The 25,977-nt window shown below is 43.5% G+C and overlaps 2 protein-coding genes across 13 annotated transcripts; one reads left to right on the top strand and one right to left on the bottom strand.

Moving 5' to 3' along the window:
- The first annotated feature begins 156 nt into the window (after window positions 1–156).
- LOC135945057 (uncharacterized) lies at window positions 157–16,479 on the top strand. 12 transcript variants are annotated; one of them, XM_065492451.1, is made up of 18 exons: window positions 157–766; window positions 3,322–3,707; window positions 3,875–3,921; window positions 3,978–4,311; window positions 4,738–5,634; window positions 6,244–6,630; window positions 6,857–7,135; window positions 7,599–8,192; window positions 8,299–8,514; window positions 9,404–9,817; window positions 10,323–10,738; window positions 11,146–11,461; window positions 11,553–11,720; window positions 11,876–11,980; window positions 12,473–12,805; window positions 13,051–13,220; window positions 13,380–13,738; window positions 14,068–16,479. In XM_065492451.1, the coding sequence occupies exons 3-18, from the start codon at window positions 3,884–3,886 to the stop codon at window positions 14,628–14,630; spliced, it is 5,589 nt and encodes a 1,862-aa protein (XP_065348523.1). In that variant the 5' UTR covers window positions 157–766; window positions 3,322–3,707; window positions 3,875–3,883; the 3' UTR covers window positions 14,631–16,479. The 12 variants fall into 12 exon arrangements, with proteins under 12 accessions (XP_065348523.1, XP_065348525.1, XP_065348524.1 ...); XM_065492453.1 differs by having other exon boundaries at window positions 160–766; window positions 3,993–4,311; window positions 12,473–12,814; XM_065492452.1 differs by having other exon boundaries at window positions 161–766; window positions 4,753–5,634; window positions 12,473–12,814.
- Window positions 16,480–19,154: 2,675 nt separating this feature from the next.
- Window positions 19,155–23,944, bottom strand: LOC135946768 (cytokine receptor-like). The gene is made up of 11 exons (XM_065495129.1): window positions 23,814–23,944; window positions 23,325–23,594; window positions 23,127–23,265; window positions 21,599–21,774; window positions 21,329–21,486; window positions 21,104–21,275; window positions 20,880–21,048; window positions 20,494–20,824; window positions 20,120–20,432; window positions 19,515–19,825; window positions 19,155–19,426 (listed from the first exon to the last, which is right to left on the bottom strand). The coding sequence occupies exons 1-11, from the start codon at window positions 23,911–23,913 to the stop codon at window positions 19,271–19,273; spliced, it is 2,295 nt and encodes a 764-aa protein (XP_065351201.1). The 5' UTR covers window positions 23,914–23,944; the 3' UTR covers window positions 19,155–19,270.
- Window positions 23,945–25,977: the final 2,033 nt, after the last annotated feature.

Below are 25,977 nucleotides of genomic sequence, written 5' to 3'. Positions count from 1 at the left end.
TATGGAGATATGAATTTTTGGTGCATTTCCACCAGGACTCGCACCAGAACGTCATCCCTGCATTGCACAGCGGCAACTCAGCCTGATAAAACCTTCAGTTAGATCAAACAACAGCCTGGCAGCCTGCATGTAGCAGGGCCGTATGTTTTTATAGGCCCGTCGGCCAATGGCACACTGCTTAAGAGAGGGGCTTTAATTGTTCCTCCCTCAAACCCCGGTATCAGTCCCCCGGTCCCCAAACAGCGCTGGCACACCCAGCCAGCCAACCACAGTCTCAAGCCTTATCCCACAGCAGCCGAATTGGATGATCCCTACGCGTGTGCCGAGAACAGGGGGCCCGCGAGGCCCACCGACCAATACCGCAATTTTAGGGCGCCGCTCTGCTCGTGAAACCCTTCGGCCTGTGACGTCACACGCTCTAGCATGGCTTCAAATTACCCTCGGAAGAGCATTAAATAGTCATTAGTCCCCCCTCCCGAGGCCTGGAGGCGGCCACCCGGGAAGTTTGTCGGCCCCCGAGCGGCCGGCTGAGCCTCGGGCGGCCACGGGGCCGCACCATAGCCGCCCCTTTTGAAATTTTATGCCGGATAGACTATCAAAAATCGATGCCAAAGTTGATATCTCTGGTGCATTGTCAGAGGCTGTCATTGAGATGGACCAATGGCACGCCTCGTTAGCGCGTGACGTAACGCGGCCGGCCAATCGCGGCTCGGCCGTGCAGCAAAGAAGGAAACCCCTGTAGCTGATAGGCATGTTTTCATGACGGGTGAGTGTTTTCTTTGAATATTATTTGGTTTGTGGGATTTTTACGAGAATTCATGCGGCTGAAAAGAATTCCAAGGCGGTCGTGCACCCGCGCAGCCCGAGGGACCCGTGCTCGTCGCCCCAAACGGGCTCCGTAACGTACTTACGAAAAGGGTCACTACCAGTGGCGTGTCCCGCTGCGTAGACAACGCGTTTCTCTCGAATTTGCAGCCCGCGCGGATCCCCCGGGGCCCGGACCCGACCCCAATCGTTCGAACACGCTGTTCCTCGCAAAATCCACCTGTTCGGAGGCACACCACGGTGTTTGCAGCCTTTCCTCTTGTGTCTAAAAGAGCCTCTCTTCTCCTGTGATAGAGCTCGTGCAAGGGAGGGGGGTGCGGAGAGTGAGAGAGAGAGAGAAGAGAGAGAACGCGAGAGAGAAATAAATCTTGCCCCTTTTGCTTTTGGGTAGGGGAGCTCTCCGATGTGGAAACGGGGCTTGTCAAAAAAAAAATTTCCTCTGGTTCCTGAGTGGGCACTGCCCGCCGCGGACACAGCTGGCCCGTCCCTCATCCTGTACACTGTACACGCATGTTTCAACCTCCGCTGCCGCCGCCGCGCGCAATCACTCAATTATATTATCGTGGTGTATAATATATATCCTACACACATAGTGCGGGCTCACGCAGAGCCCACCGGCTGCAAGGCATTACTCACGGCGGGAGGCCCTCGCACTCTGATACTCGGAAACTAAACAGAAGCCGCCCTGGGCGGCGTCGCAGAGCCGACTCTACGTCTACTTTCATAGGTTTCCCCGTCGGGTGGGCTTGCGTGGTCTCCGAGGGGCGGTTTTTCGCTCGTGGCCCACCGTTGGGTTGTCATGCGCTCAGAAAACTACTAGAAATCAGAGTTGAATGAACCTTAATTGCGAATGAATAAGATAAATGATAAGAGACGACCATTAGGCGGCCACCCTTGAGACCCTTGAGACAGCACGATACAGGACGTGATACGTGATGTGTTGTGATGATTACTTACAAAGTGTGCCAGCCACGGCCAGACTGGACTCGAATGAATGAACGGCGGAGGGGGCGGAGCGGGGCACGTCAGGGTGGCCGCGAGGAGGGCCCACGCGCCGTCGGGCCGTGTCAGGGTGTGCATAAGCAAACGGCCGCGAGTTGTCGTGCCGAAGTCGGCGGGCCACGGCCGCGACTAGGGGTGGGGGAGGACGTAGTGGGAGGATCCAATGAGAGGAACCTCGTGTACGCGTCGTACCCACAAAAGCAGCTAGGGCTTGCGTTGGAGCCGACGAGCGTGGAAGGGATCGAACCAAATGGGATTCCGACCACCACTGGCCCAGACACACGATCCATTCATGTCCGACCGGGGACACGCGCTGCCGGTGGTGGGATCGGTGTGTGGGGGGTTCGTTCGTTCATGAGAGCGAACGTATTGAGTGAGTAGAGTACTCACTCACTCACTCACAATCAGCTGCTTCGTCCTTGGGGCTTTGTGTTATTGTGCCTTCCTTCCCCCTGCTGCGGGTGGGATAGGTCACGATTCTCAAGATATTGTGCTCTAGCCTTCGCCCATGCACTGTCCTCCACGGCTCCCTGCAGTTCTGCACCCAATCTGCGAGCTAATAAATAATCACACCACACGTTCGCTCTATTTTAACAGCTTCTTTTGAATGTTTAATGAAATTAAGTAACATCGGGTTCGGTGGCAATTGCTCGAAATCTTTGTAATTCATAAATCAACTTCAGCCCATTCAAGCAGGCGAATGTGAATAGTCACTGTGTTGACAAACATTTAAATTGTTAAGAGATTTACCGCGCGTTATCTCCCACCGTGGATCTATGTCCGTTAATGTTTATGCTGCAGCGCTGCGACGGCTAAAAAGAGGGCCCTGGCCTGTTCACATTATAAAGTACAGTGTGGCTTTCGCTTGTGGCTGTTAATTAGAGAAACAGCGAGTGAAAAAACCAAATAATTTGATTATACTCGCATTTTGCTCGATAACCGGTAGTTTTTATTGCCTCTGCATGAAACCGGATAAAGGCAATGATATTATCTCTGAACAGATAAATTTCACCGGTACTTTTGACCGGTATCGGTATTAATCTGCGATGATATTGATTGATTGCACCGCGCTCGGTGAGATGGCGCGCTTCAACTGTTTTTGTTGGTAGCCGTCGCAGTCGCCATTGAGCATCGAATGTTTGTAATGATTTCGACCATCGAAGCCAAGGTGAGAAAGTAACTGAGGCAATTTCGCAATGTTAACCCGTCTGCGTGCCATTTTAATCGATTTTGAGGCTCCCCACGACGCGACAAGTGAATTTTCATACACAATCTATCAGAAAAAGAGGGGCTGCGGGTGAAAAAGCGCTTTTTTTGTTCGTGGCGGGAAGTTTGTGTTGAATCCGCGGCGCAGCATCCAATCTGCTGTGGTCCTCGTCTATTTCGAACGCGTCTTCTTTCTTTTCAGCCGCATTTTGCTTCTTCTCTAGTCGCGATGACCACTCGGAACCGTCTCTTCGACAAATCTGTAAAAACTATTTCCTTGATTTTCAGAAATGAAACCAGGCTTGTGAGAGGGAAGTGCTCGGAAAGTGAAAGGAACTAAAAACCAGGTCTAAGAGTCTCATTTGAACCGCTCTTCTCCTTCATCTACATGGGTTAGACTACGGAACACGCCACTGAGTGCAGTTTTTACCAAGAAACGTGTTCAGATTTTGCGCCGGCCCACGTAGGACTCCGTTGATGCTGCGAACTGAAGCTGTTTTCCACAGGGCACTAGCTGCGAATGCCGGCCGCCACAACTATACTGTGGCTGGCCGGCATTAGCTCTTATACCGTCAGTTCAGAAGCACGATTTATGCTCTCAAGTGTTGACCACTGTACCAAAACAAAGGACCTGATGAAAGACTGGCAAGGACAAATTCTTAGCCCAGTTGTCGGTTAGTAACTTATTTATGTTTTCTTAAAATTTAGTAAGCCTTCCAGAGAGAAATTTTCAATCTAAAATTATAATATCTGCTGTCATTCTGCTTCTAATTATGTCTTGAAGTCAATTGATGCTGATTTTGAATTTAAACCGTTAAATTCACGTTGTGCTCTTTTGCAGGGACCTGAAATGGATGATGGTGGACAGCGATTACTGGACGTGATTAAGTAAGTATTAGAAATATTGCGTTGAGTGTTGTCTTCAGTTAGAACTTAACTCGAAGCTCATGTCTTGACAGTGACCCATCAGCACTGGAGTCGTTCCTCGGCTTGCAACCGCCCAGCGGCGGCGCTGGAAGTGGCTCCGCAATGTCTGCGCCAGCTCAGGGCCATGCGCTGGCCGCCGACCAGGCCATCCGCGGAAATATCAGCATGCTGCAGGCGGACGGCCACCACGACCTGGACACCAGCAGCCTTGTCGAGTCCTTGATGCTCGACTCAAATCCTCTGCTGCAGTCAAACCTGCTCGAGGCGCAGCTGTCGCACGCAGCACCCTCCGCCTCCTTTGCCATTCAACAGGCGATTCAGCAGCAGCAGCAGCAACAACAACAAGTTCTAGTAAGAAATACATTCTCATAAAATGGTCCGAAATATATAATACTCTTTTGGCAAAACATTTAGCCTAGTTTATAGTGTGTGTCCTACATTTGAATTGATTGAGTTACATCACAACTAAAGTTGTTAAATATTAATGGCAGGCTGTAGACGTCAAGTTGGATTTTTGTTTATAAATTAAATAAGAGTGCTGTCTTATAAAAAGGTTTCATTGCAAAGACATAATTATGTAACACTTAAGGTTTTGAGTCCTGTTTAGATGGATTGGATTTGATGAAGTTTAACTTTCCTGCCCCTTTTTCCTGTTTATAAATTCATTCTTTCAGTAGGGTCACCACTATTTTGCACTTTATTCTTCAAATTATACATGGCTTATGCAAGACAGCTGTTAAATTTTACATTATTCAATAAACTCTGCTTCTCTTCCAGCAGCAACAGCAGCAGCAGCAACAACAACAGCAGCAGCACGGCGTGATAAAAATTGAGGCTCAGCCGCAAGTTCATCAGCAACAAGCGCAGCAGCAAGTGCAGATCCACACAAGCTTGCACCAGCCTACAACCGGCGGCGGCCACCAGCAAATGGTTGTCAGCAGCGCTGGTGGAACGCAGTTCATCATCACGCAGGCAGGCTTCCAGTCGCCACCCCCGGCTGGGGGTGGAGGCGGACAGCAGCTATTCGCGGCGCCATCGGACCAGTTTCCGCCAATCAGGTCCCCAGGGCCGCACGCGCCGCCGACGCCATCGCCGAGCCCTGGCTTGCTGCTGCGTTCTCCTGCGGCCAGCCAGCAACAGGCGTCGCCGCAGCCGTCACTTGCCTCGCCTGGCCCATTCCACCTGCACGCAGCGCCGCAGAAATCTCCGGCGGCGCCTACGCTCACGCCCGTTCCCTCCCCGTCACCAAATGTGACGCCCCCGGCGGCCGCGGCGGCAACAGCGGCCAGTCTGCTGCAGCACCCGTCGTTGCAGGCGGCTGGCGTGCAGCAGCTGCTCGCGCACAACAACCAGCTTGTACAGATCATCCAATCCGGCGGCCGGATCACCACAGTCGCGCAGCAGCAGGTGGTCATGCGGCCCAAGCAGCCGCAGCTACTGCCCAAGCCGGCCAACGGCGTCGCCGCTACTGCCAACACCCCCGCCCTTGTCAAGCAGACGCCCCAGCAACAGCAGCCTCAGGCCGCTGTTGCCGCCCCAAGGCCAGCGGCCGCTAGTCAGCCCCAGCAGATCCCGCCTCAAACGCCGCCCCCGCAGCCGGCCGCTGTGCCTGCCACGGCTGCCCAGCAGATTCTCATGAACCCCATGCTGTCGCAGCAACTGTTGTTGAATCAGGTGTGTTATCACTTCATTCTAAGATATTCTGAATTAACCCATTCTTTTGAAGATAGTCATATCTGAAGGTTTGCCTTGAAAGGGTCAGCTGAATGAAACATGATGATTTAAATAACATAGTTGACCAACGCAACTACTTCTTAACTTAATTTCACAAAATCAACAAGATTGTAATAATATTTAGGACTATTTTATTTATTCGAGGAGCAAAAATGATTTCTTAACTTTTTTCGCAACATTTTCTTCAATCCGCACTTATTTATAAATAAAATTTGATTTGTTCTGATTCATTTGAAGAACAAAATATAATCAAGGAGAATCTGAAATCTTTTGATTTAAGTTATGACTCGGGAGGCAGAAAATTTACGGGAAATTTCATATTTTTAGCAAATTGTTGTCCGCGTTTTGGTCATATAGTTTGTTTAGTATTCAAACATGTGAATTTAAAATATATTTTCATAAATAAAGATGACCCAGATAACATAAAGAATTACGAGGGAATCGCCTTGTCTCCAACATTATTCAATTCTATGTTTAGCAAAAGACTTAATTCTTCTCATTGATAAGTAACCAATTATTCAAACTAACTTGGTTTTCGCGTGTTCCCAGGTGATACCCTCCCTGGGGCAGGGCCCCGTTATCCTGCAGCAGCCCGGTACCGGGATGCAGTTCATAATCCGGCCTCAGCAGTCGCCGTCCCCAACGGCGTCACCGCTCTTGAACAAGAACGCAGTTGTGATACCCGGCCAGCAGGCGGGCCAGACAGTGCTGATACAGCACCCTGCCGCCGCTGCCCTCCAGCAGCAGCAACAGCAGCAGCGGACAGCCCAGATGCAGCAGCCTGTGCTGCGGCTTGTGCAGACCAGCAGCGGACAGATGCAATTGCAGCAAATTCAGACGTCCAACGGGCCTGCCCTCATTGCCCTTCCCTCTCCCATGCTCAGTTTCCAGCACCAGATCAGAGGCCAGCAGCCGCAAGTGGTCATGTCCCAACCTGTAAGTCAATGCAATATCTAAGTAAACAATGTTACATACAACAGTTTTGGCTGATACTCCCAGTCTAAAAACATATTTGTTCTGACTTAAGTGTAAATTTTATAAAATCGTATGTTTTTATATTCTTCGTGCATGGTTGGCAGTAAATATTTATCTTTGCTGGTTTTCCATATTAAAATGAACTAAACAAGTTTTTTCGGTGTTTTTTCTTTTCTCTATTAAACAGAGGACTTTTTCTGAGTTGAGCTTTTTTTCTCAACCTCAGCAGGTTATGTCTCAGCAGCAGCAACTGCTCAATACCATCCTTGCTCAACAACAACAACAGCAACAGCAGCAGCAGGCGGTACAGCAGCAGCCTCAGGTTGTCGAGAGGAGGTTGAGCACGGACTCTACTCTGTCACTGGGAACTATCCTATCTCCACCCACGATGCCGTCACAAACTCCTTCACCGGCTCCTGCAACACCGCAAGTCGTCATCAAGCAAGAGCCGCTCCAGGTGAATCAGGTAAGAGCTTCAAACTAGAAATATCAATATGAATTTTAAATATTTAATGTTATTTAACTATTAATTTATGGAATATGTCTTCTGCCATGATATGAACTGTCAACAATGCACTAAATTTAAATTTAAAATTGCCCAAATATTTCGCTGGTTAAAAATTCACTGTCAGTATTTACTGGAATTAATTGAAACTTTGTTTTTAATATTGCTTGAGTAAATGAGTACAGTTCTTCAAAGCGAGCTAAGCCACAATTGGCAACAAGGCGTGTGCACATAATAAAATCGCGAATTAATAGCATGGAGCTGGAGCTGACCATTCCAGTCTCCATGAAAGGACCCCCATTGCTTAAGCATCTGGGTCTTTTATTTAAATCTCGTAAAATCGATTCAATTTGACATTTATCCTTTGAAAGGGCCCTCTTGACTGATTTTTCCAAGTCATATCAATGAATTTTTTATCCTCTAGATGCAACAGCAAACGCAAATGCAGCAACAACAGCAGCAATTGCTGCACCAGTCGCCGAAGAAAAAATCAAAGCCAAAGAAAAAGAAAAAGAGCAAGGATGAGGAGATGGGCCAGCAGGTGGAGAGCAAGCTAAACCTGGCAGATATCATGAAGTCTGCTGGGATTGGCGATGACGACGACGGCATGATGGAGGAGCAGCCGGAGGTGCAGCAGCCGCAACCCAGTCAGCCGACCACGCAGGCCCAGGTGGCGCAGCCGCAGCAGACTGCGGCTGTGCAATCGCCACTGCTAACGCAGCTGCAGAACAACTCCATGGCCGCACTCAACGCCCAGCAGCAATTGCAGCAGCAGCTGAACCAGCAAATCCAACAGCTCAACCACGCCCAGCAGCAGCAGCAACAACAACAACAACAACAACAACAACAGCAACAACAACAACAACAGCAGCAGCAGCAACAACAGGCGGCTGCAGCGGCTGCGGCTGCTCAGGTGCAGCAGCAGCAGGTGCCACCTGGACAGGTCAGGATCTCGCTGACTGAAGACGGCCGTGTAATAATTCACAGAGACGGCAGTATGATAACCATTCCCCCTCAGGTGAGTCTAGACTGATAGGCAGAGTGTTGTACCCTGAAATTGCAAAGAACATGCGTCATTTGGTTCTAACGACCTGAATCTGAGACCTATGAATTGTTATGTTCAGCCGGGCGGTCCAGCTGCTGGTCTAGCTGCGGCCCAGGTGATATTGCAGAGCTTGCAGGCGGGCATGTCGTCACAAACAGTGGCCACGCCGCACCCATCGCTCACCCAATTGTTGCAAAACAATGCCGCCCAGCAAGCTCTGAACCAGCAACTCCAAGCTGCTCAAGCTCAGCGGCAGCAGACGCAAGTTGTAATGCTCCAGCAAGCAAATAATCAGGTTGGAAGCAGTTGGTTATTTTGCATGCTTCTGCTTTTAATTGAGTTAGTTTATTGCTTTGCAAGCTTTGGTTTTATTTTGGTTGTGCTTAGAAGGTACTTTTTTATCCCTTGGGATAGTTGGGATTTCTATGGTTGCGCTTTGGAATTCGACAGGGACAAACTGGTAGTAAATTTTCGGTCTATGCTTTTTCTTTTATTCTGAGTGTCATGTTACTCTTGATTTGGTTTGCACCACATACTAAAGCTGTTGGTGAAATTTTCTCTCAAAGACCCAAAGAGGGGTAATAGAGATGATTTAAAAAAATTGGATTGGAGCACCAGTAGAGAAATTAAAAAAAAATGCGTGGCAATTTTATATTTGAGCAGTTTCTTGCGATTTTACTGACATTGGAATATCAAATTCGCAATTCCCAACTAATCTAGACATGGAAATGAGGGAAACTTCCTGTATGAGATTAAATAGCAGCTTGGAAATCTGGAAGGAATTTTTTTCAGTCAGATTTTTTGCCACACACTTCAAACCGATCGATTATTATCTTGTGCGGAGAAACTGATAAAAAATAATTGTTTTTAGAAAAAATCGACTATTATTGCTCATCCCACATTCATATTCATCACGTTTGATTAACAAATATTGCAACTGCATACACCTATCAGCAATTTTGCTTGAAATCTCATTTCAAATACGCCCCCATGTGTGAAAAAGCGATACTTCAGGCTTTATTTTGGTGCCTCTTGAGACTCTGCGAGTGGTAGTCGAGTGTGCAACTTTTGCAGACGGCTGTCAAACTGGCTTTTTCGTCATTGTGTTGCACATTGATAAGATAGTGCTCTGTTTGCTGTTGTCGTTGACAATCTGACCATAACATTTGTTCTGTCACCTCAAGGCTGTGGTTCAAACGCCAACCTCGGTTGCTCAGCCGGCAGCGCCAGCTCAGCCGCAGCAGTTGGCAGCCGCGAGCGCGGAACTGGCTCCAAACGTGTTGATCAGCCAGCCGGCGGCGGCAGCGGCGGCGGCCAAGCCGGTCAGCATGCCACCTATTGCTCAAGCCGCCGGCTCACAGGCAGACAAAATCCCAGAAGCGCTGCTGCAGACGCTGCGCAATGCCAACATCGACCCCAACTCGCAGGCCGCGGCCGTCATCATGCAGGTCGTGGCTACGGGCACGCCCTTCGCCTTCCAGTCTGGCGATCAGATCGTGCTGACCCAGCAAGGTGCTCAGCTCTACCAGCTGCTGCAGCAGCAACAACTGCAGCAAATGCAGCAACAGCAGCAGCAGCAGGTGCTCATCAGCTTAGATGTAATGGGAAACGAAATATATATATTCATATTTTCGTTGATTATTGCCCATTTTTGTTTCAATTCAATTGCGTTTTCGTTAGATGAGAGCATTTCGTCTGAGGTTGATTGAATAATTTTTTGTTAAGTTGACTATCAACACCATTCTTCTCTCCAACGTTTTCTTCTTTTTTTCATGTGAGGAATTATCATGTAGTGGGTATTTGAGGTTTGCTTTAAAAATTACAGCCCAAGTATAGAAAATTGGCAACCCAAGGACGCCGCCTCAGGCATTAATGGATGATTTGCTTCAGGAGCCCTTTCATGAATAGCTTTATTTTTAATTAAAAATGCATGAAATATATTTAAATTTCAGCGTTACAATTTTTAAGGACTCCTCTTTTGATTTAAAATCATTCAGATGAAGTTGTAAATTTCGTTTTCTCCTCCATTTCGTTTGCATTACAACACTTATCAAATTTCAAGTCTATATTGATGTACATTACAAACTAATCACTCATTTTTAGGCTCTTCAACAGCAGCAGCAGCAACAACAACAACAACAACAACAACAACAACAGCAGCAGCAGCAGCAATCCCAAGTATCGCCGCCAAAGACAATTCCCGGTCTGACGGTTGCTGCTGGCGGAACTGTAATCGTCGGAGCAGACGGCTTTCCCAAGCCCAACCTGATGATAAACGCAGCCGCGAAGGCGACCACTGTGATCAGACGAGCCTCCACGGAGAGCATCCAACACACGTGCAACAGGCACGTGGATAACGCGCAGACAACGCCCACTACTGTGCAACATCAACAGGCTCCTCCGCCTGAGAACAAAATCAGAACAACCATTACGTGCCAGCCGAAACCAAGTGCCGCTAAAAAGAAAAAAATACAGCCACAGGCTGTCATCAAAATTGAAAGCAAGCCAGAACCACCCAAGTAAGCACTCGTGAAATATTGAAGTTTTAAATCATCAAATATTAGTCAGCAAACGTTGAAGAACAATTTTTTAAGCTAGCAGAAATATTTAATTTGTTTAGTGTTTTGCAATTTTGATAAAGCTAATTGATTGGGAATTTTCAAATCTACAGATAGATTCAAACCATGTGAATATTTATGTAAAGAGGAAAACTTCTTAACCCCTGAAAGCTGAATCAATTTGCTATCCAAAATTCCAACACAGATTGAAAACTTAAACAAGAATGATTTAAATCTTAAAATTTACGTAGATTTCTAACGATTTCTTTTAAAATATTTTAAAGGATGACAAATAAATTTAAATCAATTTAGTTTGAATGTTTCAACTATTGGTGTCCTTAAAAGAAGCATTCTTCCATTGTCCACAGAATCCAGACGTCTCCAACAGTGAAAGTCGAGACAAAAATCTTGCCCCAACCCAGCGCTGAAGCTGTGCCGCACCCACTGATCTCGAATGGTCCCAGCAGCGTCTCGAAAATGCTACCCAATTCTCCATCAAACAACGTGGTCACGTCCACCTCGGACTCGACCGCGCCAGCACCAGCCCCCAATCAGCAGAGCAGCGAGCCTGCCCCGTCCGCCTCGTTGACCAAACAGTCGTCTGCGACGCAGCAACAGCAGATACCGTCTACCATCATGCAGCACAAGGTGCAGACCATCCAGCTCACGCCTCAAAAGCAACAGGTTGGTACAGAGCAGATGGTAAAATCTATAATTAGAATCTTCTTCCTTCAATATTGTTGGTTTTAATTTAACCGTGACAACCGTCTTGTAGCAATTGAAGCAGGTCCAGCAGCAAATGCAAGCGTTAATGAAAAAGCAGCCGAGGAGTTCCCATGACACCAGCATGTTGCAGAAACTCACGATGGATCAGAACAAAATACTTTCCTCTGGCAAGCTGGTGCCAACCATTCCGGGCCAACACGCTCAAGGACTGCAGATTGTAAGTGTTCCGCTTGGTTTTCCGCTCCGCATGCTGCAAGAAAGTAGACTCGAATAATTTCTTAAAAAAAATCCAATCGATTTGTAGATTATCACTCAGTTGATTTTCTCTTAAGCATGGCATGCTCATTATTTTGCTCTGTTATTTTTGTTTAGCCATCTTCTGCAGTAGGCGAGCTAGAAGCAATTATTGACGAGTCTGCTCTCGCAGAAGCAGCACCCCAACAGCTTGCTTACCTTGCCAATCTGTTAAAGCAGCCTGTAAGTGAGCCCACCCCCTGGTTCATTTCTAGATTTTCAGAAGCTCTTTCTAATGCATGCTTTTCATAGTTATTATTTTATCACCAAACAAGACCGCAAAGCACTTTAAATGAAAATTGCACGCTAAACAATGCCGGTCTTGTATATTTTGTACTGTAGAAAAGATAGTCTTGAATGTTTGGCCACTTTTTGAAGCGTTAAAATGTGAAACTGCCTCTGAATATATGAGTTTAGGGAATCAGAGGACAAAAAGGCAATAATCACGACTGCAGCAAGTTAAAAATCATGAGAATGAACAATGAAACTCATGACGTTTCAAATCTTGCTCACGTATCCCACTCTTATAAAATCACTGTCTAGAAACCACTGCTCGTAACATAATTTAATAATTATGTCCCTCCGTTACTAGAAGATAGCTTTGCTAACACAAAACTGGCTGACTTCTTTTTAGATAAATTGTAATGAGCTGACCATTCTTAATTTCCCTCTTAGGTAAATAGCAGCAATCAAACCTCAGTTCGTTACTACCACCAAGTGGGTAACCAGATCATCGCCCTGACCAAAAACTCGCACCAACAGCAAGCAGCAACGTCTGTGACAGCTGCAGGCCAGCCCCGGCCCGCAATGCCGGTGGCATCAGCGACGCCGTCTGCTGCAACGCCGACGACATCAAGCATTACGCCGGCCACTAAGGCGAGCGGCACCGCAATCTCGGTGACTTCAGCGGCCACAACACTGGCCTCCGCGCCGACCGTCGTCTACCTCAACTCGAGCATGGACAAGGGCCTCAGCACGGCAATTCCTACCCAAATTAAAGCAATACAGGTCCATCAGGTGATCACTCGACTTTTGAAAAAAAAAATAACTTGAAATTGGCAAAACAATTTTTCAGATTTTAATGGAGAAATGGAGGAGCGTAGTTTTAGCTCTTTTTTTATTTATTGCTGTGAAAAAGACTGGAATTAAATTATGTCTCGGCAGTTTTAAATTAATTAGAGAATGTTTGATTTGAGAAATAAGATGATCCATGGCTCTGTCATAATATTAACAGAAGAATTATGGTGTTACAGACCACAAACGCTGTTCAGACGCCTACTAGTAGTAATATCGCCATAATCCAAACTCCGCTTCAAATTAAACCAGCCGTAGCCACAGTTCCGGCTGGACCAGCATCGCCAAACAAAGCCCAAAAACGACCTGCGTCCACTCCTATCAAGGCAGGATTCAACAAAGTGGCATTGTAAGTTCAAAAATTCATTTATTGATTCAATTCCTAATAATTTCAAGCAGATCTTGAACTGAAAATAAAGAAAAATTCAATTTTGTTTTAAATGATATTGATTGTTCACCAAGGAAATTGCCTTTTTAAATTAAATGCGTATATTTTGCGTTGTCACAGGATTGAGCAGCAGCTAGCCAAGGATCAAGAGGGTGCCGTGAACGCGGACACAAAGACGCCATTCAAGAACAAGGCGGACGCGGTGAAGCGACTCATGCGCTACCACGTGCTGCAGGAAAAGGTGCTGAGCCACAAGGACCTGGAGAAGGCCGACGACTTCTTTGAGGCCACCTCGCAGCACCTGCTGGACAAGTTTGACCAGATGATTCACAAGTACCAGTACCTGTGCCTGATGGAGAGCCAGCGAGAGGTGGCCACCTCAGAGTTGATGATGATCGACCGCATGTTCCTCGCTGATGAGCAAGTCTCACTGAAAGAACTAAAGGAACAGGCTGCCGCCGCCGCATCGGCTGCAAAGGGTTAAAAATTTAAATTTTTTAATATTTTTTAGTTCAAAACGCTCAGGAAAATATGAATTATGTAATGTATACTTAAAAACTTTGTATTTAATTGATTCAATTTATAGTTGTTTTAATTTTTCTATAGTAAAACACTGAAGTAGTAATATTTTTAATAATTTTCGACATTTTTTAGTCATGAGATTTGGTAAATATTTTGATTCAGCCAAAAAGTAACAAAATAAATTAACATCTCGATGGTTGAATGGACCCACAATTAGAATCAATCATAACAATTACTTCAATCCTTTCTAGATTTTTTTACTAACCTTATTTTAATCGTGTTACAGAAGCAGAAGCGGCAGCTGAGTCTATCCAGGTGAAGCAGGAGCCGTTGGTGCAGAGCAAGTCGGTGATGCCGCTCTTGCTGGGCAACGGGTCGGCGGTGCCGACGCCAACCAACAGTGAAGTGAAAGAGTTACGGATAGTGGTGCAGGAGGTGGCGGCGGCGCCACCGCGTGGTGAGGTGAAGCGCGAGGTGAAGCTGGAGCAGAGCTACGACGAGTTTGAGGCGATCCAGCGCGAGCTCAATAACTACGCCAAGGACACAAACGGTGCCGACTCGACCGACCTGAGCGACCCGAGCGCCGCCGAGCTTGCACTCGACGACGACGAGCTTAACGCGCAGGTGCAGAGTGCCATCGACTCGATCCTAAACCTGCAGCGCAGCGACGAGCTCAACCGGCCAGCCGGCGCGGCCATAGCCGCCCGTCGACCTGTAAGTAATGGCGAGGCTGACCACCTCAATCCACGCCACCTAGCCGGTCTGCTTGGCGAGGAGGACGACGACATTGTCGGCCCGGTCGGCGACACTGCCCTCGACGAGGCTGTCCGCAGCATTTTGACTTCCTGACAGTAGCCCTGTCGAGTTTCGCCACTCGACTCTCGATATTTTCTGAGTCTCGATGCGCTCTGCTGAAGCAAACGGCCATTTTTTCCCTTTCTGACTTGAACACTAAACCTACACGAGTTCTAGGCAGGTGTTCTATTTGCAGTCTTGTTAAATCATGAACGTGTTAGGGCCTGTGCAATTTTTTGCTCCACCTTTATCTATTTTTTTATTCATTAAATTAAAGAAATTTTTCTCAAAAGTTTGAAACCCAGCTCCCAGATGCAAGTCTTTGTCACTGTTCCAGATTCAGACCTCAAAATCTTGACAATTAGTCACCTGTTCAAGGTAGCAACGATATTAAAGCTTTTTGCGATGATTCCTTGAGCTTGGAACTTTCTCCAATTATTTACAATTTAAGGGAACTCCCGCTCCATAAAAATTATTTTCAGTTCTGGTATTGGAATTAAATTTGCATAATAAATTTATTAATTTAAATTTAATCAAACATGAAACGTAATCAAATTCCACGTTGGTCGCTGGATTTATTCTGGCCTAGAACTAAATTTAAAAGATTGTCATCTTCAAACGCTTTAACAATCATTCGAGTCTTTTTCCGTGCGTTGAATCCAAGCGAAAGTGTCACAAACTTGCACCTATTGATGGTTTCAAACGTTAAACCCGTTTTATTTTTGCAATATTTTTCAGTTGTGGACTGGGTGGTTTAAAATTTTAAACCTTTTTTTCATAATGTTTTGATCAAACAAAATATTTTTGAACCCTGACAGTCTGACCCACACACGCGCGCGTGGCGGTTCAGACAGAGCCATCGAATCGAGAGCGACATTCCATCGGACTGAAAATTCGAGGCCGGTCCTCAAATCAATCGACTACAGTGTCTGGATAGATTTAAGACTGTGATTAAACTAAGCATTTATCGGTTGAGACGCGAACCAAGTGCCGGACGATTCGTTTCGCCGGACCACCAAGTGAGAGTGAGTTTCCGAATGAAAACCCCCACCCCCTGATCATAATATATTTTGCATCCGAAACCTGTCGGGCAACTCGGATTAAGTACAAAACGCGAAACTGAGACTTTGTTCGAATGAATCTTGGCAATTGATCCCCCGTCTTCGGAATTTGTTGGAAATGAATGTTTTGTTTTGCAGCAGTTTTTGTGTGCTTGCATATCTCTCAATGTAATGAAGAGTGAGAACCACTGCTGAAATCTGTCTTGCACTGTTATACGTAAGCGAACAAACTCTCCTCATGACAGCCCCAATTTTCTATGTACGCGTACGGCAGCAAAGTGAGTACTTTCTTATTTGCAAAGTCAAGGTGCCAACGACTTTTGTTCTACAATACTTTTTATTGCTAACCATTCACGGTGCTTTTATTGCTAGTTGGACGCGAAACCAAACCACACGCAATTCCTACGATTGGTTTGACTGTCCACACACACACACTCACGTGTAAATCGATATTTTTGTACTTAACGAAGCAAAATCAATCGAGGCTCGACTTCTTGCCGCTCATTTGTTGTTACTTTTTTATAGCGAGACAATGTTCCCGAACGAACCGGAAAAAGACGGCATCTTCACGTTTCAGGAAAATCACAAACTGGAAAAAGTCAACACCATTTGTATTGGTTATGTTTTTTTCTCATTCATATGGAGGGGCAGTGCACTTGTAAATACCTGTATCGAGAGCTGCGCGGTAGCCAGTCCCCTGTCAAAGACTGACTCACAAAACAAAAGCGATTTATGTATTTATCAAACGAACAGCTGACAAAACCAACATTAAAGGATTGAAAGAATGAAAGCAGTGCGTTCCTAAAGCAAATCTTCTCTAATAAAACAAATGAAAAATACGATTTTATCTCTTTTTATTTAACTACATAAAACATTATTTAAGACACACCTTGGTACTTATTGTGAAATTTTGGCCTGGATCGTCGAGTTGGGTTTGGTCACCGCATTCACCTGGGTGGCTACGCTTGGTGGACCTTCGTCACATAAAATATACTTTGGTTGTGTATGGTGTCAGGCCCTTAATTTGGCCCCGCACAAAAACGTGGGCGGTCGTCGCCCCCAGGCTCGAACTAGACTTTGGACGGCTCTGAAAAAAGTCAAAAAACTTTAAAAATTCGGATTTAAAAAATGGAATTTCGCATTTTTGAAAGGTTAATTTCGATTAAAGGAATTTCCTGAAACCGCAGATAAGATCTGTCATTTAATATTTGTGTGTGTTCGGGAGACTTTTAAGGGTAATTGTCAATTTTACCGACTTTATTTCTCCATCCTGAATTTTACATATGTTGTTAGGGGTGTTTCATAGTGTGTAACCTGAAATTTTGAGCAAAAAATTCTGGAGCTTTTTCGGGAAATCACGATTTTCGAAAACGGAAAATTTCAGATAGTAAATCCGAAATATCAAGGTATCTTCGGTCCAGATTGGAATTTCGATGTGTTTTTTTCACCTCCTCACGTAACTTTTTGAGTAGAACGAATTTTCCATTGGTCAAAAATTTGTAGGTCAAAGGTCAAGGTCACAAATTCGCGTGCAAAATGTTCAATTAAAAATATCGCAAAATACGCCCCCTCGGATTTTTTTCATGAAAACGTAAAAAATGTAGCCCTGAGTTTGAAGAATCGAATGGTGAAGAGAAATCGATGAAGACTATGATAGATCGCGAGATATTTTGAATTTAAGGATTCGTGTCGCGCGTCCGGCACGACGACAATATCATCCGGCGATTTTACTTTCGTAATTTACGTCGGAATTTGATATGTAACCCACATGTTATGCATATGATTACCTAGAAAAATAAACGAGCTTTCCAGTGGTGTGCTTACATTTTGTTTTGGTTTCAAACTTTTTAAGAAATAGCGGCGCGCGAAAAGAAAATATAAATTTTTCAAATATAGACATTTTTACAAATCTCATATCTTGGGTTCTAACCATCAGAATTGCAAAAACTACCCACCGTTGGACTCGTCTCGACCTTCCCTGAACAATTGAAAGGTTTAGGGGTGTTTACCCTCCACCCCTAACTGTAAGATGCTACATTTTTTGTTTTTTTTCTTGGGGGTTGAAGTTCAGCAACTTAGGGGGGAGGGTAAACACCCCTAAACCTTTCAATTGTTCAGGGAAGGTCGAGACGAGTCCAACGGTGGGTAGTTTTTGCAATTCTGATGGTTAGAACCCAAGATATGAGATTTGTAAAAATGTCTATATTTGAAAAATTTATATTTTCTTTTCGCGCGCCGCTATTTCTTAAAAAGTTTGAAACCAAAACAAAATGTAAGCACACCACTGGAAAGCTCGTTTATTTTTCTAGGTAATCATATGCATAACATGTGGGTTACATATCAAATTCCGACGTAAATTACGAAAGTAAAATCGCCGGATGATATTGTCGTCGTGCCGGACGCGCGACACGAATCCTTAAATTCAAAATATCTCGCGATCTATCATAGTCTTCATCGATTTCTCTTCACCATTCGATTCTTCAAACTCAGGGCTACATTTTTTACGTTTTCATGAAAAAAATCCGAGGGGGCGTATTTTGCGATATTTTTAATTGAACATTTTGCACGCGAATTTGTGACCTTGACCTTTGACCTACAAATTTTTGACCAATGGAAAATTCGTTCTACTCAAAAAGTTACGTGAGGAGGTGAAAAAAACACATCGAAATTCCAATCTGGACCGAAGATACCTTGATATTTCGGATTTACTATCTGAAATTTTCCGTTTTCGAAAATCGTGATTTCCCGAAAAAGCTCCAGAATTTTTTGCTCAAAATTTCAGGTTACACACTATGAAACACCCCTAACAACATATGTAAAATTCAGGATGGAGAAATAAAGTCGGTAAAATTGACAATTACCCTTAAAATTCTCCCGAACACATACATTTTTAGCCTTTCCTGATGTGAACTACTTAGTGGTGGGAATTTTTCAATTAGACGATTTTAGCAATTTATGGAAACTAAACAATAGCTCTTTTTTGCGCAGCGGCGTGCTTGTTTCCGGCGAATCAGATGTGTCAATTAGGTGACCCTTGGGATTTCCATTTTACATATATCATGCCAAATCCATAATTCTTCACTCTAAAAACATAGGTCAGCAAGGAAATTGAATTAAGGACGAATTTTCTATCGAAATTTCTACACCTTCCTAAAAAATTAATCGAAGGAAGCATGAGGATGACGATATGAAAATGTTCATCTCTCGACTTCATCGACAGAGAAGTTTGATGTTTGAAGTTAATAATTGATTTTCTTTGGCAAATAAACTGATCAACAGAGCTCAAGTCACACTGTTTAATCAACTGAAGACACGTTTCACCACATTTAAGCTTAACGACCCCAACTAATATTTTGTATATCCCGCCGCGCTCCTTTGATATTTGAATCGACAAATCCAATATTAAATTAATATTAACAATGTATCATTAAAATATTATCCAATAAAACGAATGAAAAATACGGTTTTATTTCTTTTTAATTAACATAAAACATTCAAGACATGTTTTGGTATTTATTGTGACACTTTGGACGGAATCGTTGAGTCAATTGGGTTTGGTCGCCGCACTTCACGGCAGGGTGGTCACGAACTTTTTAACGCTTGGTGGACCATCGTCGCGTCTGCTTATCACCTTCACATAGAGCATATCGCGGCAATCTCAGCCGATAACTTACTCCCAATCAAGGTTCTAGTCATGATGACGTTAGATTTGTTAGAACAGGCAATCGTGCAGGCCCTCACGTAGATGGACATGTTTGTAAAGCTTGGAAGATCATACAGACCGGTTGACTGAAGAAAGAAAAATATTTTAATATGATTGCATATTTAAAAGTAATAACTCAATAAAATAAAAATTCTGAATTTTATAGAAACTGACCGTGAAGATGCCGTCGATTTTGGTTGTGCCAAGCGTGAAGTTGACCTCGTAGTACTTGATGTTGCCGTTGGACCTGGCCGGTGGAAACCACGAGATATGGATTGTCGAACTGGTCACGTGGGTGGCCTTAAGGTCTCTCGGAGGCTCGGGTGCTGCCTCCAGGGTGGTGGCGAACTCCGTTTCTCCTACACCCTCACCACCCATGCTCAGCACCGTCAAGTTGTACATGTAGGCTGTGTACGGCATCAAGCCTGTGATGTTGCCAAGTTCCGTGTTAGCGTCTCCTGGCACAAACTGGACTTTGGACGGCTCTGAAAGTGCACATACGCCAACGGTTCTTTCAAAATTTGCATGAAGACAAATGGTTACTATATCAATTTATATTTCTTGAAGATTCAGCTTCTTAATTAATATTTTTAGAAATATTCCAAACATTTATATATTGACTCGAACACAAAATTCTAGAGCAATTATGAAATAGTGCAAACATTTAAAAAAAACTCTGGAAGCTGATTAAATGTCCTCATTTCTGATCAAACTTTGTTAATAATAATTTCAAAGATTCTAAAAAGAGATTGTTCTATTCAATCTTGACTCTTATTTACCTTTGCAGTTTCTCAGCTGTGCTGGGATAATGGGACAGTAGCGGAAATTATAGCCTAGAACCTGCCCAATTCGGTGGGAGCATTGAAGGTTCCAGGAGATCTCCAAGAAGGTGGAGCCGACCTTGCTTAAGCCGACTTGGGTCAATCCCTCAATGACTTTGTCGTGTGCGACAGTGCAAACTGTCCACGATAGGCCAGAGCTCTGATTTTTACTGTTTGCTGATATGGCGAATTGGTAAGTACGGTTCTTATCAGGAATGGTCACGTTGTGCCAGTTGGCATTGGCCGGAACGCGAATCCAGTTCATGGATCCCTAGAAAAATTTGAGTTTCAAACAGAATTCCAAGTCAGTACTGAGGCAAAATTAGACTTACAGTGCACTGGAATGCCTTATCCTTTGAGTTTTCGCACCAGAAAATAGTGTAGTCAACGATTGGTAACAAGCCAGAGAGTTCCCCGAGGCCAGGAGTGTCAGGTTCGTTCCACGACAGCTCAGTAACTCCGTCATCGTATTCGATTTTTGTGAAAGCCAACGGCCCCTTGATGCAATAGGGTTTACAAGATTTATAGTGTGGCACTTTGATCACGGACGGAGCATCCGCCACACCGAGGTTGTTCCTTGCGTATATTTTAAACGTGTACGCATCATGCAAGAGGCCCTTGATTTTGATGTACGACGAGGTTTTGTCAGCCTTGACGATATCGCTGCAAAAAATATTAATTTTAGAGAGAAAAAGATTACCAACCATTTGAGCCTTACAGTAGTGCGCCACTCTCCTCCTCAATCTCGATTTGATACTCAAAGTCGTCACTGTTGTACAAGCACTCTGGGATACGCTCCCAGTAGAGGTAGATATTACGTAAAGACGCGTCGTTTGGCTTCTCATTCTCGAAACCGCCCATGTCCACCTTGGGAGACGCGGTTGGCTCTGAAATCGGTGACACGGCATTCGTACTTGCAGTTGACAGAACAATTATACTTACTCTCGGATTTAGTCGTTATATTGACGGTGGCTGGCTCTGAGTAGCCTTTGTCTTGCGCCTTTTGTGACTTGTGTTGCACTCGAATAGTGTAGTTCGTGTGTGCGTACGGCAAATTAGTGATATGCAGCGTCATATTGACAGGGTTATAAGGCAAATTGGTTGTGTTCACAGTCTACAAAGGCAAATTGTAAATAAATGTATTTTACATCAATTCTGCACGCATACGATCCACTGGCCCTCGGGTATCCATTTGTGTCTAAACTCCACCCTGGTGATCAGACCTGGAGGAAAAATCTGCATGGGATACGCCACTGCCCATTTGAGCGTCACACTGTGCGTCGTCACGTTATGCGCACGCAGGTTCTCGGGAGGGCTTGGTATCACTGCAATAGACGGATATTTTTGTAAATTGCAGCAGATATTCAACTTTTAATCCAAAATAGGGATAATAATCATCGCACAAGACTATTTTTTAATTATTACTGAAGTAATTACCGTGTGCGTAGTGATGGTACCTTATAGGCGGGAAGGTGACGTTTCCCAGTGCATTGTAACCGGCCATGGTGATGGTGTAGAACTCATAACCCGTTCTGTAGCTTGGGCTCGTGGAGAAATCCCATGTGCAGGTGTTGTTCCTCTTGTCACTATCCGTTGGACATCGGAGTAGTTGACTGTGGACGGATCAGTAAGATTACTCGCCGCTCGGACAGCGTCCGCGAAAAGTGGGTTAGTTGCAATTCATGGGGGAGGGCGGATTTTTTTGTGTCACCTTAAGTACGCCTCTTTACAATACAACGTTGTAGTGATTAATTGGCGCATTTGACGAAATCAACACGTAAATTATTCAATAAGGTATGCCATATCGTGAACTTTGGAGTCCCTAAAATAATTTAATTGAGTAAATTACACGATAACAAAGAACGTCGTTGACGGGGCAGGGGTTCTCCAGTACGATTAAATCGCTGAATAGAGATTTGATTGATAAGTAATGTCACGAACAAAAGAAATATGGAAAAAACACAATGTCCCAAAATTCCCCACCAGAACATACTCTCTCATTTTATACGATTATTTTCCACGTTTCAAAAGGTTTGTAGAACTATTAACCATCTTTGCTTTTAACATGGGAACAATATAGAATTTGAATGGAAATTTCCAGTTTTAGAACAAAACTACTAATTTTACCAAAACAATGCCAGATAATTTTTTTGTAACGAAAAATGTCGAAAAGCAATAATATATGACAAGATTAAAATTTCAGCAAAAACATCATACACATTAAAAAATTTGTAAGAAAACACTACTGGAGTTAAAATTTGTCTGCAAAAAATGAGAATGGTCATCTTAGCGATCTAAAAAATGTCGAAAATGCCCAATCGTATGAGCAATGTTTGCAAAAATTAAAATGTGAGAATCAAACGACGAAATTGAAACAACGAGGATAAAGTTTGGTTTTATTTTTTCTCAACATGAGAACAACCGCGAGTGGTCGCCTAATTCAAAATTTAAATGTGAATATGTTCCACTTTCGCAATTCAAGTTTCAATCAATTCTTGTATTTTGAAAACACAATGCGAACCTGATTTTTTGCGTGTCGAAGGAAAATCTAGAATTGCATAATTGACTGTCGGTCCTGATCCTGAACCTGCAAATCAAAAGTAGCGATTCTCTACGATTCTCTCTTAAGTTTTTAACAAAAAATAAACCCTGCAATCTCTCGACTTTGTGGGCGCTTCCCGCCACTACAAGTTGCTTATCAATGTTGGGATAATTCCCTTGATTGCAATAGGTGGCAATGCAAAGGTGAATCGCACCTTTGCTGCATACCTTCACCCCCACTGCATAATCAGACTGGCACAGAAGCAGTCGCGTGCGAGATAGGAATTGTATAAATAAATGACTGAACCCAAAACGGGGTAAGAAATGATTGTATTTGCCATTGGACCATACCGATGAAGCAAAGAGTTAGTTTGAGGAAAAAGACACGAGCTGAGACGGTAAGAGCGAAGAAATGCGCACTTACCTTCTGCTGCCTCGCGCTGCCAGGGTGTAGAGAATAGTGTAGGTTGTGGGTGTGTAGTGATCCACCTTGTCCCACTTACATGTAAGTGACTGCCAGTTTTTGGAGATGCAAGTTAAGTTTTGCGGTTCTTGCGGTTTCACTGTGAAGGAGGGACATACAAACAATTTGGACACACACAAAAAATGGGCAAGAACTTACGTCCGACAACCACTTGGTTGAGGCAGACGACTTTGTCCTTTGTTTGGAGTCTGCAGTAGAATACCGAATGATTGGTAAGGGTCATGTTGGGAATCAACAATTTGGCAGTTGACTTATCTATCACGTTGACAAAGCGCTTCGGGACCCGTTCATTGCCGTCAGTGAAAAATATTTTGTTCGCATTCGTCACTTTATCTACTTCGTCCAGCTTGCACGTGATCTTCAACGACTGGCCTTTCTCCAGAAAGATATCTCCGGCAGGATAAGTCGCTGCAAAAAGGGTTGAAAGAAAACGTTTAATACCATGCCTGATCTATTTTACAGAATTATTCAAGCCAGAAATCCTGTGATGGTTTTAAATAATTTGCATAACAGTTAAATTTCGAATTTAGGTGAAGAAACAACAGTATTGAATCCAAAATCCTGCTGTGAACTTCTTTCTGTTACTCGTCTGGAAAGAAATACCGGGACGAAGAAAATATTACTCACCTCCCAGAGTTGCTGGGATGCCGAACATGCAGCCGCTGGACACGCAGGGCAGCAAAAGAACGGCCAGTAGCACAAGACATACCGTCTCACTGCAAGCCATTGCTGAGTTAAATAACTGGCCAAAACCACAATTCTTCATTCTAAAACAAAGGTTAATAAGTAAACGCCAATAGGCAAAAAGTTATATCTAAAGTGCTGCACCTCCCACAAAAATTAATCGAATAAAGTAAGAGAATAACGATAAGACAGTGTGAATCGCTCGACTGAATCGACAGAACTAAAAGTTTAATGTTAGAATTCCCACCAAGTTAATAATTTATTTACTTTGGCAAACAAAACTACTCAACAGAGCTCAAAAGTCACACTGTGTAAACAACTGATGACAAAAGTTTCGTCACTTAAAACCTTAACCCTAACTAATAATTTCTCCCTCCCCCTCCTTTGATATTTAAAACGACAAAAACCAATATTTAATTTATGTATATTATACCATTGTAAATTTGAAAAAGGAAAATATTTGAAAATTTGAAAAAATCAAAAACATCTTAATTGCATATTAAAATTTATCACAATAATATGATACATAATTATTATGAATACTGACTTATTAGCTGTTGCACAGGTGTGCAGCTTTCCGTATATTTTAACACTTCTATTATGAGTGTTTTGATATCATTCAAATTGTTTTTAAAAGTTAAAATTCCCAGCATTAATTTCTGGGTATTGATTGTTACGCAATCGAAATCGAAACGTCAGTTTTGTTTTTAATTTAAACGTATTTAAACTGATAAAAATTTTGTCGACATTTTACTTGAATGATCGTTCCTGATTATGTAATTTTGAACAGCTTCTTGGAAAAGTTTTTGTGCTCTTTTTTCGTGGAGTCTATAGTGTTATTAAAATTTAAAGTGGGATGATGCTGGGCAACAATTGAAAATTATTTAAAATGTTGGGTGCCATAAAAACAATTGATCGATAAACAATTTATTCAACAATTTGCAATAATAAAAAACGGCCCTTCCTACAATAAAAATTCAAATTTTGCCAATTTTCTCCAAAACTTACAGTGCTTGAACATATTTTCTTTGCATATTCCGATTCCTCTCGTCGAGATCTGTCCAACGGTGTGCCACTTATTGGGGAAACTCTTGATTTTGAAATTAAATCGGATTTCAAGTAAGGAGCCAGCCATTACCATTTGAAAAGCACGGTAACTTTCCAGCCAATTTTCTCGAAAAATTACAGTGCTTCTTAGGTCAATTTAGGCTTTAACTGAATCCTAAGAGACGAGTTTATGCATTGGCAACAAGCATTTTCCAGGCTTTTCCAGTATCATTCCTCTTTAAACCAACCATGTACGTGACGATTAGGTAACAATGGGCTTTCCCAAAAATGTACTGATTGTTGGTGCATTATTGTGTTGAGAAATAGCTTGTTAAGATCTATAATGTCCAAAAAATATTTGGTTGCTCCCGTGTAATGTCTGATAATATGTATTTCATTGCTTATTTGGATTTATAAAATCAGTTTGTTTTAATTAATTTTTATCCTAGAACAATATGTAATTTTTTTAGCTTGAATTCTAAATCAATGAATGGAGAACGAAACAAAAACCCTTAAGACAATTAATGAAATTATAAACAAATAAATGCATAATTTACACAGAAGCAAAATTAATATTTATTGTGAAAAGTTTCTTCAAAAAATTGATTCATTTTATTTTAAAATTAAAGTGTTCCTTGAAAGGTTTCTAGTTTCTATTGAGGCAGTAGGCCACTTTTGAAATTGGCCCTCAGTTCTAAACGATAGTATAGATATAGAGACTCTCAGTTAAGGATCGAAGATCAAAGGTCCTGTAATTTTTGTAATCCACTGAAGTAGACTATCAAATACTGAATCTCACTTTCTAGAAGCAGAAAAGGGGTCTCTCGCCTTTTGAACGATCTTTCTGTCGTCAAATCGAGGCCTTGAAAAAAAACCTGACTTTCAAACTCACCGAAGGCCATTTGAAAACAATTTTAAAAAATGGCTTTTTTGGGAGTCGAAAGTCCTTTTTCCGGTTCGATGAGCCATAAAAGGTCGTTGGCCAGCGGGTTTCACATCAATCTCGCCCTGAAATCCACCACTGCTTAACCCCAAAATTTTTGTCTGCTCCAATACGGAG

Source organism: Cloeon dipterum, chromosome X, assembly GCF_949628265.1.
Source record: "Cloeon dipterum chromosome X, ieCloDipt1.1, whole genome shotgun sequence".
NCBI classification, from domain to species: domain Eukaryota; kingdom Metazoa; phylum Arthropoda; class Insecta; order Ephemeroptera; family Baetidae; genus Cloeon; species Cloeon dipterum.
This window is presented reverse-complemented; position numbering and strand designations above follow the sequence as displayed.